The sequence below is a fragment of the Eptesicus fuscus genome, chromosome 4 (assembly GCF_027574615.1).
Source record: "Eptesicus fuscus isolate TK198812 chromosome 4, DD_ASM_mEF_20220401, whole genome shotgun sequence".
In the NCBI taxonomy this organism is placed as follows: Eukaryota; Metazoa; Chordata; class Mammalia; order Chiroptera; family Vespertilionidae; genus Eptesicus; species Eptesicus fuscus.
The window spans coordinates 10,192,938-10,209,365 of record NC_072476.1 but is presented as its reverse complement, the minus strand read 5'-3'; the positions used below and the strand labels follow the sequence as shown (position 1 = coordinate 10,209,365).

General features: G+C 49.4%; 1 protein-coding gene across 3 annotated transcripts in view; it reads right to left on the bottom strand.

The window, feature by feature from the left end:
• RAB40C (RAB40C, member RAS oncogene family) overlaps positions 1 to 10,249 on the bottom strand; it is a 31,918-nt gene extending 21,669 nt beyond the window's left edge. Inside the window, exons 1-2 of one of the 3 annotated variants that reach the window (XM_054714567.1) lie at positions 10,201 to 10,249; positions 9,218 to 9,443 (exon numbers count right to left, since the gene is read on the bottom strand). In XM_054714567.1, coding sequence (XP_054570542.1) covers positions 9,218 to 9,443; positions 10,201 to 10,234 — 260 coding nt within the window. In that variant the 5' untranslated portion in view covers positions 10,235 to 10,249. Of the gene's footprint in view, positions 1 to 9,217; positions 9,444 to 9,563; positions 9,629 to 10,200 lie in introns of those variants that run through there. The other 2 variants (XM_028134203.2, XM_028134202.2) reach the window with 2 other exon arrangements.
• Between the last annotated feature and the right edge of the window lie 6,179 nt (positions 10,250 to 16,428).

Below are 16,428 nucleotides of genomic sequence, written 5' to 3'. Positions count from 1 at the left end.
ATAGGTAAAAAATTAAGGTATGTTCGTGCAAAGGAATGCTATTTGGGAACAAAAAGAAATAAATACCAGGGGTATGAACGAATTTCACATACATTATCCTGAGTGAAACAAACCAAAGTAAGGAAGACTATACTGTATGATTCAATTTACAGGAAGTTCTGGAGAGGCAAAAGTACCCTAGAGTGACAGGAAGCAGACCATGGGGGCTGGGGCTATGGGACTGACTTCCAAGGGGCAGGAGAGAACTTTTAGGAGTGGTGAAAATGTTCTAGGTCTCAATTAGAGCAATAGTCATATAGATATTAGAGGCCCAGTGCACGAAATTCATGCACAGTGTGTGTGTGTGTGTGTGTAGGGGGGTTCCTCAGCCCGGCCTGCACACTCGCTGGCTCCTAACCGCTCATCTGCCTGCCTGCCTAATCACCCCTAACCACTTTGTCTGCTTGCCTCATCGCCCTTAACTGCCTCTGCCTCAGCCCCCACCGCAGCAGCTTCGTCCGGAAGGACATCTGGAATGACGTCCGGAAGGTCGTTCGGCTGTCTGGTCTAATTAACATATTATGCTTTTATTATTATAGATTATTATAGAATATACACTTGTCAAACTCATCTAACTTAAATGTATACTTAAAAATGGGTGTATTTTCTTGTATATCAAGTATATGTCAATAAAATTTATTATTTTTTTAAAAGTAAACCCACAGCATATTGACCTGCTCAGAGGTAGATTAGTAGGGCTTTTGACCACGAGGACCTGAATTACCCTACAAGACAGGGCTGAATACAGATCAAAGCCAGGTGTGAACACCCAATCCATACAGTGCTGACTGCACAGATATTCTGGGAACAAGGATGATCTTCAGGTTTCTGATGCCTGCCCTTCTATGGGCCAAGTTTACCACCACAGGCGCATGAACAAGCCTGTCACTAAGGACAGAGAAGAAAGGGGGAGCGGCCTGGTGAAGGACGAAAAGAAAGCAGAAGTTACCTAATACATTTCAAAATGCCTCTGTGTCTGCACTGGCATGCCGGGCTTTGGGAGAAACACTAGAGCAGTTTGTGGACTGGTTTCCTGTGAAGGAAGAGCTTTTCCTTTGCCTTAAAAACCACACCAGACCAAACCAAACCAAAGCTTCCTGCTGTCCATAATAAAAACACACAAGCACATCCACACACAGAAACAGGCGAAATACAGGACATTTAAAAAAATTATTCATAACCCCCAAACAGAGATAACCACTGTTAATATTTTCATGTATTTCACTCCACAAATCTTTCATTTGACACCCATAGATATACTATATAATTAAGCATACTTTTTCCCCACTTAAAATATCAGAGATTACCCTATATTATTGAATATTCATTAAATATTCCTCCAAACCAACACTTTTAAAGGCTGTATAATAATCTCATCCTATGAATATTTCTTCTGTTGGACCCTTAGGCTATTGCAGTTTTTTTAATAAACAAATACAAAACCTTGATTTCCTCTAGTTGTGTCCCTTATTATTCTCCAGGAGACATTTCTAATTACTTGGGAAGTAAAAGGGAAGGCTGCTTTAAGGCTCTGGATATGTTGCAGAGTCCCTTACAGAGCACCACACACACGCCCCTGTGCACTTTTAGTGTTGAGTGTTATCAGACTCAACTCTGTGATAGACTTACAGGTGAGTGTTTCATCCTATTTAATTTTAAGGTTAAACATCTTTCCATGTATTTTTCATTACAGCAATTTTCAACTGGTGAGCTGCAAGAATTTCACAATAGCTGTCCAGTGCAAATAAATAAAAACTATACCTTTTTTTTTTTTTTGTCAGATCAGCAAAAAATACATTTTTTGGTGTGCTGCAGAATTTTAGTAATTACTTTATGTGTCCATGAGATGAAAAAGGTTGAAAATCACTGTTTCATTAGAATCTCCTGTGACTCTTTGTATGGCCCTGGCCAAGTGACTTAAAATAAGAAAAATACTCCCACTGATGACACGTCACCAAGTTGTTCCTATCCATCAAGGGGCCTGATCACTGCTGCTCTGGACCAAATCAAGTCACTGCAGCCCCAGTAACCAAGAGAGCAGTGTGCATGTACATGTGTGCATGCAAGCGTGAGTGTGAGCGTGAACTCAGGACCGTCGACTCTTGTGGGAGATCTGTGCCTCAAGACAGTGTGGCAGCTTCTGCAGGCTGATGAGGACTATCTGCCACACTACTCCTGAGATCTGTGCCTTGCACACCTTGAATCTTTTTTTTTTTTTAATATATTTTATTGATTTTTTACAGAGAGGAAGGGAGAAAGATAGAGTTAGAAACATTGATGAGAGAGAAACATCGATCAGCTGCCTCTTGCACACCTCCTACAAGGGATGTGCCCGCAACCAAGGTACATGCCCTTGACTGGAATCGAACCCGGAAACTTTCAGTCCGCAGGCCGACGCTCTATCCACTGAGCCAAACCGGTTAGGGCCACACCTTGAGTCTTTAAGAAAACCAGACTCAGCTCCTAAAGCCTTCCAACAGTTTGAGGCCTGCCAACACTGGATCCAGGAAGAGAGGGGACCAAATAGGAAAGAGAAATCAACACAAAATGATTAGGTAACTAGAGGAGACGCACTGAACAAGTGCTAAGTGGTGCATCCCCAGAGGCTTTGGGATGGATACCAGCAATGGTACCTGGGCAGGGGCGGGGGACAGTCACTGCTGCTGCCAAGTTAGAGCTCCCAATTCCTCTGCAGTGATTCTTGGACCTAAACACAGAACCTCAGCACCCTGTTAGATATCATCATGTTCCTTCAGTCACTCAAGGCTGTACAAAGCAACTAAGTCCCGATAACAAGCTGTCACCCATCTCTCCCAGCGGAGACCTGAGTAGCAGGCACTCACCCTGCCTTGGCCCAGTTGACAGACAACTGCTGCCTGGGAAGGTCCAGGCTGGTAATGAACCAGCTAATGACCCCAAGAACTGCCAGAAGGAACACAGACCCACCAGCCACAGTGTTGCTACTCAAGCTAGGAACCACCTGGTGGCTTCCTGGGCTCACAAACACCTGCTCATCACCCAGCTTAGATCTGTCTAGGGTTGACATTTATTCACCTGCCCAGAGATCTGGCACCCAGCTGTCCACACTGTGACACTTCAAAATCTGTGGAGTGCTTGCCTTTCCAGCACTTGGGCCTTCTTCCATTCTCTGTTCTTCCTTAAAGATGCTCGGACACCTTCTCTGTAGTGGAGGACTCCCTCTCTCGGGATGTTGGCCTCCTGACACTACGCCCCTTGCTTCCCTTGTTTAGACCACTCCTCACCTTGCCTCCCTCTTCACCATCCTGAAGACGTCTTTCCTAGCACTGCCCGCCCCAGGCATGAATCACCTCCCTCTTGTGAGTCTAACTAAAGTGCCATACCCCTCTGGGACATCAACACCTAATGCCTCGAGGGGCCAAAACTCATCTGGTCATGCCCACCATCCTGCTTAGGTCCTTGGGTCTTCACCTTCTCCATCAGTGTCGCGTTTACCTGTCCCCCATCCTTCCTCTACCCCCTGAAGGGCACATGTCCACAGTCAATGAGATACTCAATATTCCCATCTTGGCAATATTCCCTCGGTTACTACCTCAAAGTTCAAGTTCACTTTATTCACTGTATTTACCCTCACTTCCCATCCTAATGATGACCCCACACACCTAGTGGTCTCTGATGTCTGCACTCACAGTCTCAACATCCTGCTCCTTAGGGCCCAGGGCACTAAATTCTGCCCCACAAGCCATCTCCCCTCCCTTCTCCCATTTTTTCGGCAATTTGCTCCAAGCCAGGGTGCTAGACATTGAGAAGACCTCCCCCAACTTTCTCCAAACACCCAAAGAAGGACGCCCTGACTGATGTGGCCCCAGGTCCCACAACAACCCATCAAGAGGCATGCCACCCCCATTATAAGTGCTGCCCACTACGCAGGCCTAACTACAACTTCTCCTCCTCCTCACCCATGCCCCAGACCAAGTAAGTGGCTAGCTTCTCAGGGACCACCAACTTCACACTTTGCCAACTGCAATTCATACAGAACAGGAGGCAAAAGTGCCTACAAGACTTTCTCATCTTCTTCCCCACTTCCTGTAACATATTTCCACTTAGTTCATCATCCAAGACATAAATACTCTTGTTAATGGGAACAATGACATTACATATACACAACACGACACAGCAGTGTCGCTATTACCACACAACCTTGAGTGAGGGACCCGGCTCTGCACAGTAGAACATTTGCTCTATTACCTGCTTAGCTTACAGAAAGTGCTAAAGATTGGGGAAAAACTTAAACACTAAAAATATTCTGCCTACTCAACTGTTTTCTGAAAATTTAGGAAAGGCCACACCAGTCCAAGTTACAAATCAGCCAAGTTAGCATAATCTGAAGCAGATAAGGTAACCTGTTCCCCCTCCCCCCTCGGGCTGATCTTTACTAGTACATCACACACAGCGGGTGAGTGCCTCTGGCAAAGGGGTAGACAGGCACAGATGGGTCTATGTGTGGCCCTTTGTGGCCTTCTGGAAACCTCTCTGTAAACCCGTGCTTGGCGGGTGACCTGGAAGCTCTCGGGCTTCTGCTGCTCTGTTGGATGCAGACAGGAGGGAGGCAGCAGGGCAGGAACAATGTAGTGAAGGGAAAAAAATGGGCCTCGGTGACTGGTCCTGAGAAGAAGGTTTCTAATTCTAATCAGAAGAAGAAGGCAGCCCCAGGACCAGGGACAGAGGTACCAGTAGAAGGAAGGCGTACAGGTTGGGATGCACTAAGAACAAGTAAGCCAAACGCACAGGGAAGCACTAGAGGAGGGTCACTGGAGAGAGGAGTCAGGCCCAGGGTGGAGGTGAGGGCAAGAGCACAAGAGTACCTAGTGAGAAGGTCACTCCCACCAATCTAAGTGCCAGACTCCTGAAGGAGGGGGTCACACAGCCAGCACATAAGACAGTGGTGCCAGGCCCCATGCTGCCTGATAGCTGCAGGCTCTCAGCCGGTCTGAGCCTTAGTTCCTCATTTGTAAAATGAGATGGTGATGGTACCTGCATCACAGGATGGCAGTGAAGACTAAATGAGGAGCAGCGCCGAGGAGCTCAGCCCTGGGCCTAGCACATATCACTCAGGCCAACACCCACCTCAGAATCTGGCATCAGACAGAGAGAAGGCAAACCCCAATAAATCACCCAGAGAGTGGGCAAAAGCCAGACTTGAGAACCCAACCAAGTACAGAGGGAGAGAGGGACTGGGAGGGGTTGAGGACCAGGGTGTACAGGCCAAAGGCACGTCCTGACTCAGGGAACGGTATGGAAAAGTGTTTGAAGACACCATGTACTCTGAAATTTGAACTGAGGACTGAAACCCACTTGCAGCCAGGTGAAAAGAGACATTTGGAATTGTCTAGTGAAAAGCCATGGAGCGGGGGACAGGGCAAGCTCAGGCCCAGCTGCTGGGTTGCTGACATGGGCCATAATCCACACTCTGGCACCGTAGGGGTGCAGGCACACAGCAGCCTCCCCCCACAGGCACAGTACTGACATAGAAATAACCAATAGGGCCCTAGCCAGTTTGGCTCAGTGGATAGAACATCAGCTTGCAGACTGAAGGGTCCCAGGTTTGCTTCTGGTCAAGGGCACATGCCCGGGTGGTGGGCTCAATCCCCAGTGGGGGGCATGCAGGAGGCAGCCAATCAATGATTCTTTCTCATCATTGATGTTTCTATCTCTCTCTCCCTCTCCCTTCCTCTCTGAAATCAATAAAAATATATTTTAAAAAAAGAAAACCTTTAAAAGCTTATTAAGACCCATATTTTAGAAAGAGAGAGAGAGAGAGAGAGAGGAAGGAAGGAAGGACGAACAAACCAGCAGACTCAAATATTAGTGGCAGACCTCAGTGCTTGCCCGACTTTATCCATACCTGTCAAACTGTCTCACTCCTCCTGTTCATCGGACCTCCTTCTTCCCTCTCTGTGTGCCCTGGGCTCAAAGGACATGAGCATCCTATATACTCAGCAGCTCCCACAACACTGACCCCCCCGATTAGCAGACAGAGAGAGATGGAGTTATTCCTATTTTCAAGTCTTTCAAGAAGTAGACATATCAACTATATCGCATCTTCCTATTGACCCTCAACATAAAGATCCGTGAGAGCGAAGGCACAGAGGACACAACTGTCTTGACCAGGACCTTCATCACCCTAGATAAGACGGGTGGGCTATGCACCAGGGTGCACCCAGCACACTGCCTTGGGGACATACAGCCTTGCAGCAGAGTCCGATCAGGCAGTGCACTCAGGAATAGAAGCTGCTCACGGAATGCTCTACTTTCTTCCTGCCAACTTCCACAACCCAGACTCCTTGTCGCTTATGCTCTGGCGCATATTTCCCCAGCAGATGGCCTGGTAGAACCTCTATGCAAAGTGTTCTGCTCTGTCCAAGGAGAGCAGACTCTCCCCTAAAACTGCTGCTATGTATTAAGAAGAACGTAAACCTCCTGAGAAGAAGGTTTCTAATTCTACGGAAACCTGTAAGCACAGTGCACATTAGCATCACCAGAGTCCAAGAGCCACTGTGGGCTCTTGCAGGGGTTGGCATGTTGGCACATAGGGCTCATCACTACTTCAGGTGCCAGCGCTAGAAAAGACTGTCTTGATGACTCACATGTTTATGAAGCTGCTGAGAGCGACGTGCAATCACATACATGTCTGAGGAACAAGCTAGACAAGACTTCAATGTGGGTAAATCATCTGGGTGGCCCAAGGAAGGGGGTTTAGTTACACACCTGTCACATGCCATGTGTCATCTGCTCCTAGACAGAAGAACCATAAACGTTTAGGCTAAAAACAAGAGGCCTAGAAATATGCTGAGGGCTTTTAACAACAAAGGGGAAAAAGAAATACATGTATATCCTTTGTAAGAGGGCCAGAAATAAAAAAACACACAACTCCTGAATACTACAACTTTTTCAAAGGAAAAATTCCCATGATGCTGAATCCTGAGAACCAGCGGCTCCAGAGCTTCCAAAACTCCCAACAGTCTCCCTTAGGAAGCCTTCAGGGGAGCAGAAAGAAGTGTGCTCAGGTCACCACCTTCACCCTGATAAAGAACAGTAGGCCTGTGGGTCAGTGAGCCAATGCACTGACCACAAAGACCCACTGTGCATGTCTCACCTCGAGGACCCCTAGAAACAGGGGACAGGTGCTCTGCCTTCTCCGCTTAATGCTATGGGGGACCCACGGTAACCTATGAGTGTGCCCTGGCCCTAACAGCACAAAGAACCTTTCTAAAAGTGGGCTTTCTTCTTCTTTTCTGGCAGATGGCCCTACACTGGACCAAACATCCCTGCTACCTCAGGCAGGTCTCCACACTTTACTCAGTCAGCATGTCATAGGAAATGTGGCAATGCCCTGCAACTTGACAGAGGGGACAGAAGGGAGTTCCTATCTCTCCAGCTAGTGGCTCTGTGTTCTCTGAATGCTCACGGCACCGGCTGGAGTATCTGATGGTAGAGCTAAGTTGACCCTCAGAAGTGCAAACCTATGTCCCAGGAAAATACTGCTGCCCTTAATGAAGCCCAAACCCTCTCACACTCTTCTCATATACCAGCAGCCCAGGCGCAGGGCTCCAGGAAGCAACAATACCAATGGAAGAGCACCTCAACAGTAGCTGCCAAGTGTCCATTAAGGTGGCAGTGGCTGGTGAAGGGGCCTGCTAAAGCCCCAACCAAGGCCCTCCCTCTCCCACCCCTGCTGGGCCTCACACTTTTGCTCCCTCACCTAAAAACAAACCCAGAGTTCCTCCTTTCTTGCCCTTCCAGATGTCTCCTCTAGGGCTGAAAGCATGTGCTTCGGGAGGTGGCACAGCATGAATCTGGCACAGCTGCCCACTGCTGAAGCTGTTACAGCAGGAAGGGCATTCAGCCAGCCCAGGTAATCCAATCTTGACAAGTCCTAAATCGAAAGGGTGGGAAAAGCTGGGTCCACACTCTCAGCTGCCCACAGGCAAGCAATTTAGCAAAGAGCAAATGCTCAGAGCAGTCAGACAGGACTGACAAGAACCCAAGAAATAAAGCAACAGAGTGTGGAGAGCAAGGACTTGAAGTAAAATTAGTTAGACAAGACAGAACTTCCTGAAGCACAAAAGGACCTTGAAGAGACTGGATGATGACATACTATAAGCAGAGTCCCTGGTTCTCCTACGGAAACACCCTGTGTGGCCTGGGACAAGGCCCCCATTGCAGAGGTGGAACTGGCTACAGGGCTTCTTGGCCAAAATAACTTTGTTAAATATGTAAATTAAGGGGAGCTCAGACAAGTGCTGGCGATGTGTATTTTAGTTACGCAACCAGAAATTTTAAAAGAAAATTTAATAATGCATTTTCTTCTGCAACAAGGTGTTGATTCCCTGAGCACTGAGTAAACACTGAAAAGCCTGCCTTTGGGTCCCACCCGTTCGCCCCACCCCTGCCCCATCTGTGCACACACTCCACAGGGCTGTTGAGAAAACCCTGGCCATACCTGGCACACCTTGTCATAGGTCCTCCACCCCGACCACAGAGAACACCGGCCCTCGTGAGACCTCCAGCACTGGATGCTCGCCCCCTTACATCCTTCCTCCAGCTCCTGCACATTTTTTTTTCCACACACTTCCTAGGTCAGTTGTCACCCAGCAGCCACAAAGCTACTCGGTCATGAAAGCCCTTCTCCGAAGGCTCACAGCAAAATCTCAGCCTCCCATTAAGCCCTTAGCCTCTGAAAAGGCCTCAAGCTGATACTTAAAGGTGCCAAGCTGTAAGCTCAGGATCCAGCTGCTTTCTCCCAGCCTCGGGCCTCCATTAGAGTTGAAAATGGTGAGAAAGAAAACAGATTGCAAATTGCCACAGGCCTGCTCCTTGCCAGACAGTGTTAGGCTTTAACCACAGTGAAGAGATGAAGAAAGGCAAGGCGCTGATGCCTGGCTCCTAATTGCAGTCTAACCGGGTAGGGCAAATGGCTGGCTGGCGCAGTTCTCATTACAGACCCTACGTGACAGGAGGTGGCAGATCAAGTCCGCCTCCCAGGCCAGCCAACTGCTGGGGGGACTGCGTGGTGCTCACGCCGCCTCCAAGCAGCACTGGGTTCAGCAGGGCGAGCCCTGCCGAATACCCTGAGCCCTTCCCGGGAGGGGACAAGGAGCGGCTCCCGGAGGACAGGCCAGCGGCGGGGCCTCCTTACCGTTGCTGTAGGCGTACGGGGATTCGGCCGCGCCGTCCTGTAGGCTTTCCAGGATCTCGCCCTTGCCCACATCGCTGTCGCCCACCAGCAGGAACTTGAGGAGGTAGTCGTAGCTTTTGACCGGACTGCCCTGCGTCCCCATCCTCGCTCACGCGCGCGCAGGCCGCGCCCGCATGCCCACGGCGCCGGCCGCGGGAGCACGGCGGGGAGGAGGCCTTCGACAGATCTGCGGGGATCGGGCGTGAGTGAGTGGGGAAAGGCGAGGCACGGTCTGCGAGGGCCCGACCACCCCACTGCCTCACCGACCGCCCAGGGCTCAGAGCCCAAGCGCACCCGCCACCCGCACCTGCTCCGCGGTCCGCCTCACCTCAGCGATGCCGCCGCCCCGCCGCTTCCCGCACCGCGCCGAGCAGCCCCGCCCCGCCCCCAGACCACGCGCCGCCATTGGCCACCCGCCTCCTGCCCGCCCTCATCCATTGGTGTGCATGCACGTCTTTCACGTACGCCCGCCCCCACCATTTCCCACACAGTGTACCAAAGCCTCCGGTCACTCCTCCCCATCACCGCCCCATCCCACCTCTCTGCGATCTCCATTGGTCGCCCACCGACCCTTTCCTGATATCATTGGTCTCTGTACACGTCTGTCATGGCTGCCCGCTCCCCCCTCCCCCACCGTTCCCCATACAGAGTTGCGGAGATTTCAGCCGCCTCGCCTTCTCGCTGTCGCCATTGGGCACTCGCCTCCCTCTTTCCCAGAACCACTGGTCCACCTGCACGTCAGTCAGCATCACTACAGAGCTGGAGCGTCATGGAACCACCCGCAGTCCCGCCCACTGCCCCACCATACCTCACATCTGTCCCGCCCCTCCACGTCGTCATTGGCCACCTCTGCCTATCCTCCCAGAGCCACTGGACCAACAGCACGTCGATCACGTTCCTCTAAGCCCACCCTCTGCTTCCCGTTCTCTTCACTACACACTCACCAATGAGGAGCTTGGGACAGCAGGTTGTTTGCATACGCCCCCTTCTTCCAATGGACCGGAGCTGGATGGTGGCGGTCCCCGGGCTGAGGTGACGCGGCTGGGTCCGGGAGGACTAAACCCCCTAGTAAACTGCGGCGGGCTGCTTCCGCAGAGATCCCACAGAGCGGGTTGGCCCCCTGGAATTGCGCTCGCGGAAGCCGCCCTCCCGTGGCGGGGGCGTGGCCTGGGCGGGCAAAAGCGTCCAATCAGCACTGGGGACTCTAGAGAGGTGGGACTTCCGCTGCCAAAGTGGGTGGGCCCGAGGGGGGGCGGTGGCCGGGCCCGGGAGGTGGGCGCGGCCCTTCCGAGTGGGTTCAGAGAACTGACGGCTGGTTCTGTCCGGGGCGTCTGCCCTTCGCAAGGTCGTAGGTCACAGCGCGTGTCTAACGTTCCAGAACTCGGGGGCTCCGCGGGCGGGTGACTCTTCAGCCGTCAGAGGCGATAGCAGCACAGGCTCCAGCAGCGGACTGACAAGACTCTGCCTCCACGTGCCCGAGCCTAGATACCCAGCTGAGTTCGGGTCAGCCCAGGTGAGGGGATTCAGGAGGGCCCACGACTACGGAGGCTTCCAGGAGGAAGTGACTTGGGGATTGTTTACAGGATGGATGGGTAATTTTCCTAATGGGCAAGGAAGTATGAGAAGCCTGTGAACATGTGTGAAGATGCTAATTTTCACTCTTCGAAATGAAAATTAAAGTAAAACAATACCCTTTTCACCCACCAGATTGGCAACATCGTTTGTGGGCCAGGATATGGATGTGAGGATAAACAAATAATCTTGGGGAACAGCCCTCAGGGAGGGAGGTTGGACTGACTAATAATTCTATATCTGATTTAGCATGGAGAAAACCTCGGAAAGGAGCTCAGAGAATTTCACTGCAGCATTGTAGTGATGACTGAAAGTCAGGAAACTGACAGGGAACTGTTAGATTAACCAGGTAAGCAACATAAGGTGCAGAAGAGAAGAAAGCAAATTACTACTGTATGCCCAGTGTAATTTCAACATTTGTGCTTAATAAAACCTAACAAATCGTTTTCACTCTAGATAAATGAAATGCTTGTGTAGGATTAGGTCTGGAAGGATACTCAACAAAGGGACAGCATTGTTTCCTCTGGGGTGACTCTCTTCATTTATTTTATATTTATTTATTTATTTTCATTTATGACATTTTTAAAATCCTCACCAGAGGATATGTGTGTGTGTGTGTGTGTGTGTGTGTTTGTGTGTGTGTGTGTGTTTGGTTAATCCTCTCCTGAGGATATTTTTCCATTGATTTTTAGAAAGAGGAAGGGAGGGGGAGAGACAGATAGAAACATCCATGTGAGAGAGATACATTGATTGGTTGCCTCCCACTACGTGCCCCCACCAGGGTCAGGGATTGAGCCTGCAACCGAGGTACATACCCTTGACCACAATCGAACCGGGACCCTTCAGTCTTCAGGCCAACACTCTATCCACTGAGCCAAATCAGCTAGGGCTGGATAATGTTTTTATTGATTTTTAGAGAGAGAGGAAAGGCGAGAAAGAGAGAGAAACATCAATCTGACAGAGAAACATCAATTGGTCTTCCATATGTGCCCTGACTGGGGAACCAACCCACAACCTTTTGGTGTACAGGATGATGTTCAATCCACCTGAGCCACACCATAGACAGGCCCCCAACCTACAAATGATGACCATTTTATGAGACCATATTCACATATGACATGTAATTTTTAACTAAAAAAGTTAAGCATAAAAGTACCCTACAATGTAGCAATTCCTCTTCTAGAGAAATGAAAACATGTCCACAGAAATTTGTATATGAATGTTCACAGCAGCATTATTCACAATCATCAAAAGGTGGAAACAACCAAAACATCCATTAACAGATCAACAGATAAACAAAATGTGGTATTATCCACACAATGTCTATATTCATTTATAAAAAGGAATAAAGTACTGATAAATGCTACATCCCATTTATATGAAACTTCCAGAATAGGCAAATCCATAGACAAAGTAGATAAGTGGTTGCCAGAGCCTGAGGTAGGGAGATATGGGGAACAACTGCTTAAGGGGTATGAATTTCTTTCTGGGGTGATAAAAATGTTCTAAAATTGGTGGTAGTTGGCCCGGCAGAGTGGCTCGGTGGTGAAGCATCGACCTATGAAACAGGTCACGGTTTGATTCCCAGTCAGGGCACATGCCCATGCCCAGGTTTCCGGCTAGATCCTCAGTAGGGGATGTGCAGGAGGCAGCTGATTGAGGATTCTCTCTCATCATTGATGTTACTATTTCTCTTTCTCTCTTCCTTCTTCTCTGAAACCAATATAAACATTAAAAATAATAAAATTGGTGCCGAAAACGGTTTGGCTCAGTGGATAGAGCGTCGGCCTGCGGACTCAAGGGTCCCAGGTTCGATTCCGGTCAAGGGCATGTACCTTGGTTGCGGGCACATCCAAGGAGTTGTGCAGGAGGCAGCTGATCGATGTTTCTCTCTCATCGATGTTTCTAACTCTCTATCCCTCTCTCTTCCTCTCTGTAAAAAATCAATAAAATATATTAAAAATAAATAAAATAAAAATAAAATTGGTGATAGTTGTACTACTTTGTAAAGTTACAAATAATTCAATTGTGTACTCAGATCCATTTGTGAACTTTATATGTAAAATACTCCTTAATACATGTTTAAAAAAAAATAATAAAAGTTGTCAAAATGATTCTCTCTCTCCCAATTTTTTTTGGGAGGCAGCTAAAATTTTTGGCGGCCTTGCTTCGGCAAGGCTTACTTTCAAGTGTCTAAAGAAAGAAGTGAAAGCTCTTGGAGAAACATCTTAGGGTTCTTAGTTACAGGAAACAGAAAAGCTAATTTAAGGTGTTTTCTGACACCATGGTGCACTACCTCGTTAGGGCACGTAGGGGCTGGAAGAAGCTGGGGTAGAAATGGGAGGAGGTATCTGTAATACCATTAGCAATTTAAAAAAAAAATTTTTTTTTTAAATTACTTCTAGACAAGGTTTTGTGGGCAGTTTGTTCTAGTAAAACCCAAGGTAAATTTTGCATATTATGTAACATAAACTGATGAACAAAAACAGATGCAGAGACAGGGAAGCAATCCATCAGACTCAAACCTCAGAGGGAATGTAGGGGGGTGGATGGGCTCAGGGGGAGAGACCAACCAAAGGACTAGTATGCAGGCATATAGGCCTGACCAATGGACACAGACAACAAGGGGGTGTGGGGATGAGTGGGGGGAGGGGTTGGGAAGGTAATGGGGGGATGAGGACACATATGTAATACCATACTCAATAAAGAAATTTTAAAAAAAGGAATTTCAGATATAATAAAGGTAGACATTTAAAAAAAATGCTGCCTAGACAAGGTTTCTGTGAGCAGCTTGTTTTAGTAAAATCCTAGGTAAAATTTGCATATCATGTAAATGAAGCTGACCGGAAATAATAATCCAAGATTAAAAGGACAAACTTAATGTTTTCTTCCGTTTATTTTCTGAAAATTGGACTCATATGTACAGAGTAACCTGGAAGTGTTTATTCAAGCACTGAATTTTGGTATCAACTAACCACATTTACAGTGAAATAGGAGTTGCTTTTACCCGAGGGGTGAATTACAACTACAGTCAGCTTCTCTCTCTCTCTCCCAATTTTTTTTGGGAGGCAGCTAAAATTTTTGGTGGCCTTGTTTCGGCAAGGCTTTCTTTAAAGTGTCTAAAGAAAGAAGTGGAATTTCTTATGTTTTTATTCACGGGGAACAGAAGAGCTAATTTAAGGTGTTTTCTGACACCAGCTGCAGAGTGCAGTACTCCTGGTTAGGGTAGGTAGGGCCTGGAAGAAGCGGGGTAGGAATGGGAGGTGTCTGTAATACCATCAGCGATTAAGAAAAAAAAAAAATTACTTCTAGACAAGGTTCTGTGGGCAGTTTGTTCTAGAAAAATCCAAGGTAAATTTTGCATATTATGTAACATAAACTGATGAACAAAAACAGATTCAGAGACAGAGAAGCATCCATCAGACTGTCAAATCTCAGGGGGGGGGGGGTGTCAGGGTTAGAGACCAACCAAAGGACTTGTGTGCAGGCATATAGGCCTGACCAATGGACACAGACACCAGGGGGTGAGGGCATGAGTGAGGGGAGGGGTTGGGAAGGTAACGGAGGGATGAGGAGGCATATGTAATACCTTATCAATAATAATAATAAAAAAGTTGTCAAAATGGAGCCAAGTGCAGCCCTTACTAGATCAGGCAGAGTGGTGTGGGCTAGGGAGAAGCCACATGGGAGTTAGAGCTTCCTAAGCAGAACTGTGCAGAGGGAACAACACAGCAACCAGGCCCCAGTGTGTTGCGCCGAGGGCAGCCTGGCTAGCATGTCCTTCCAGCAGGCGAGGAAGGGGCAGTAAGAACTTTCCTCCCAAGGGGTCACCGCATCCATGCCGTGCCTTCAATAGCAGGTGGACTTCACAGAGAGCAAAGCCTTTCATGGGCAGCACCACACTGAGTGACCCCCCACCCCAAAGCTGCACAGCCTTTCCTGGACTGTGAGCCATGTGGGTGCTGCCTTTTCATTTTGGCTGGTGCCTGGGGAGGCTTCCTAAGGAGCAGGTCCCTCTGTTTGGTGGGCAGCCCCTGATGAGTGCCTGGGCCTTCCTCACCTGCCTTCAGTGAGAGGCTCTCCCGGTGTCCTCCTGGCTCTCTGGGGAAGCAGGAAGCTAGGACACTTGATGGTAGAGGCTAGCCAGGGATGGGCAGGGCCACTAGGAACCCTGATGGTCCTGCTTGTGCACTTCTTCAGGCCATGTCCCCTCCCCTAGAAATGGCTGTCCCTGGATTACAGCAGACACAGCCTCCCATGTTTATGAAAAAGTCACATCCACCCCCACACACAATGTTTACAGAAACAGCCAGCAGGCGGTCTTACTGGCCCTGAGCTGGTCGGAGGTGGGGGACTGAGTCGCCAGAGGGGCCAGGGACTGAGCACTGACTGTTGCAGCACAGGGGGACCCAGCAGCTAGTGCTTGTTCACCCTTGACCTCCACCTGGCAGGACAGGGAGGGCCCTTGGGGTCAACAGGCCAGGAGTCACTGTGCCCAGCCTTGAGCCTGCCTCTCCCTTGCCCTGCCCACTTCCTGCTCTGAAGTCACCCAGTCCCCTTTCCAGAGACTGGATGCTTTGTAGATGAGAAGCTATTATCATCTTTCCAGAGAATTTAAATCAAAAGCGCCTTTCTTACCTCTCAGGAACTCCCCTGAAGGGGCTCCAGCAGCTGCAGGCTCTGCTGCCTGTTCTCAATCACCAGGACAAAATGAGGAAGTGGGCTCAGCATGCACATTTTCTGACTTGACCTTCCCCAGCAAGGCCTGTGGAGCAGGTGCAGCCATTCCTGCTTTGTAGGTTGGGAGCCTCTCCACAGGGTGATTCTGGAAGCAGGCCTAGGCAACCTCCTGTCAGGGGCTTCAGGTCCTTTGCTGAGATCCTGCACCTCAGAACCCCAGCCTCAGAGCAAAAAGGTATCCATAGGGTCTGGGGCAGCAGGGCCCAGTTGAGGAAGGATTGCCAGAGAGGTCCCACTATCTGGTGTCCAGGAGGCCTTGTGGACAGAGTAGCTGGCTTCCCCCTCAGCGGCATACTTTTGTGCATGGACATCTGGGGCCCACTGAGTGCCAGGCCTGGCCTAGGGGACTGAGGAAGGGACAGGACAGCATCCCAACCATTGAGGGACCTCAGGCCAAGGATGAAGCAGATATGTTTGCAGGTCCTGGATCAGGCACTGTGTTGAGGAGGCCCAGAAACTGTCTCCCCTATGGTTCCCACACCCACTGGCTCTGGCAGGATGGGCCCAGGCCTCCAGCCTCTGTCCAGGTAGGGAGGGTGGGGAGAGAGGTCTAGGCTACCTCTGCCCCTCCTCTCCAGGAGACCCACATTCCTCTATGCTATAGTCCAAGCCCTCCCCTCTGAGAAATATCTAGGGTTTAACCAATGGGGCAAATAGACTTTGGCCCTGAACCTCTGTACCCAGGCTTTCTGGGAGCACCCACAAAGCTTTCGGTTGCTCTAGAAACCCTGGCCCAGGTTTGATGCCAAGGAGAGGCCCCACTAAAGCCCCATAGATGTACCTCTCTCTGTACATCTAGCAAGAACCAGGCCTGACACCAGAGCTGTCACTCAGGAAATGGGCAGGTAGCCCAGCACCTG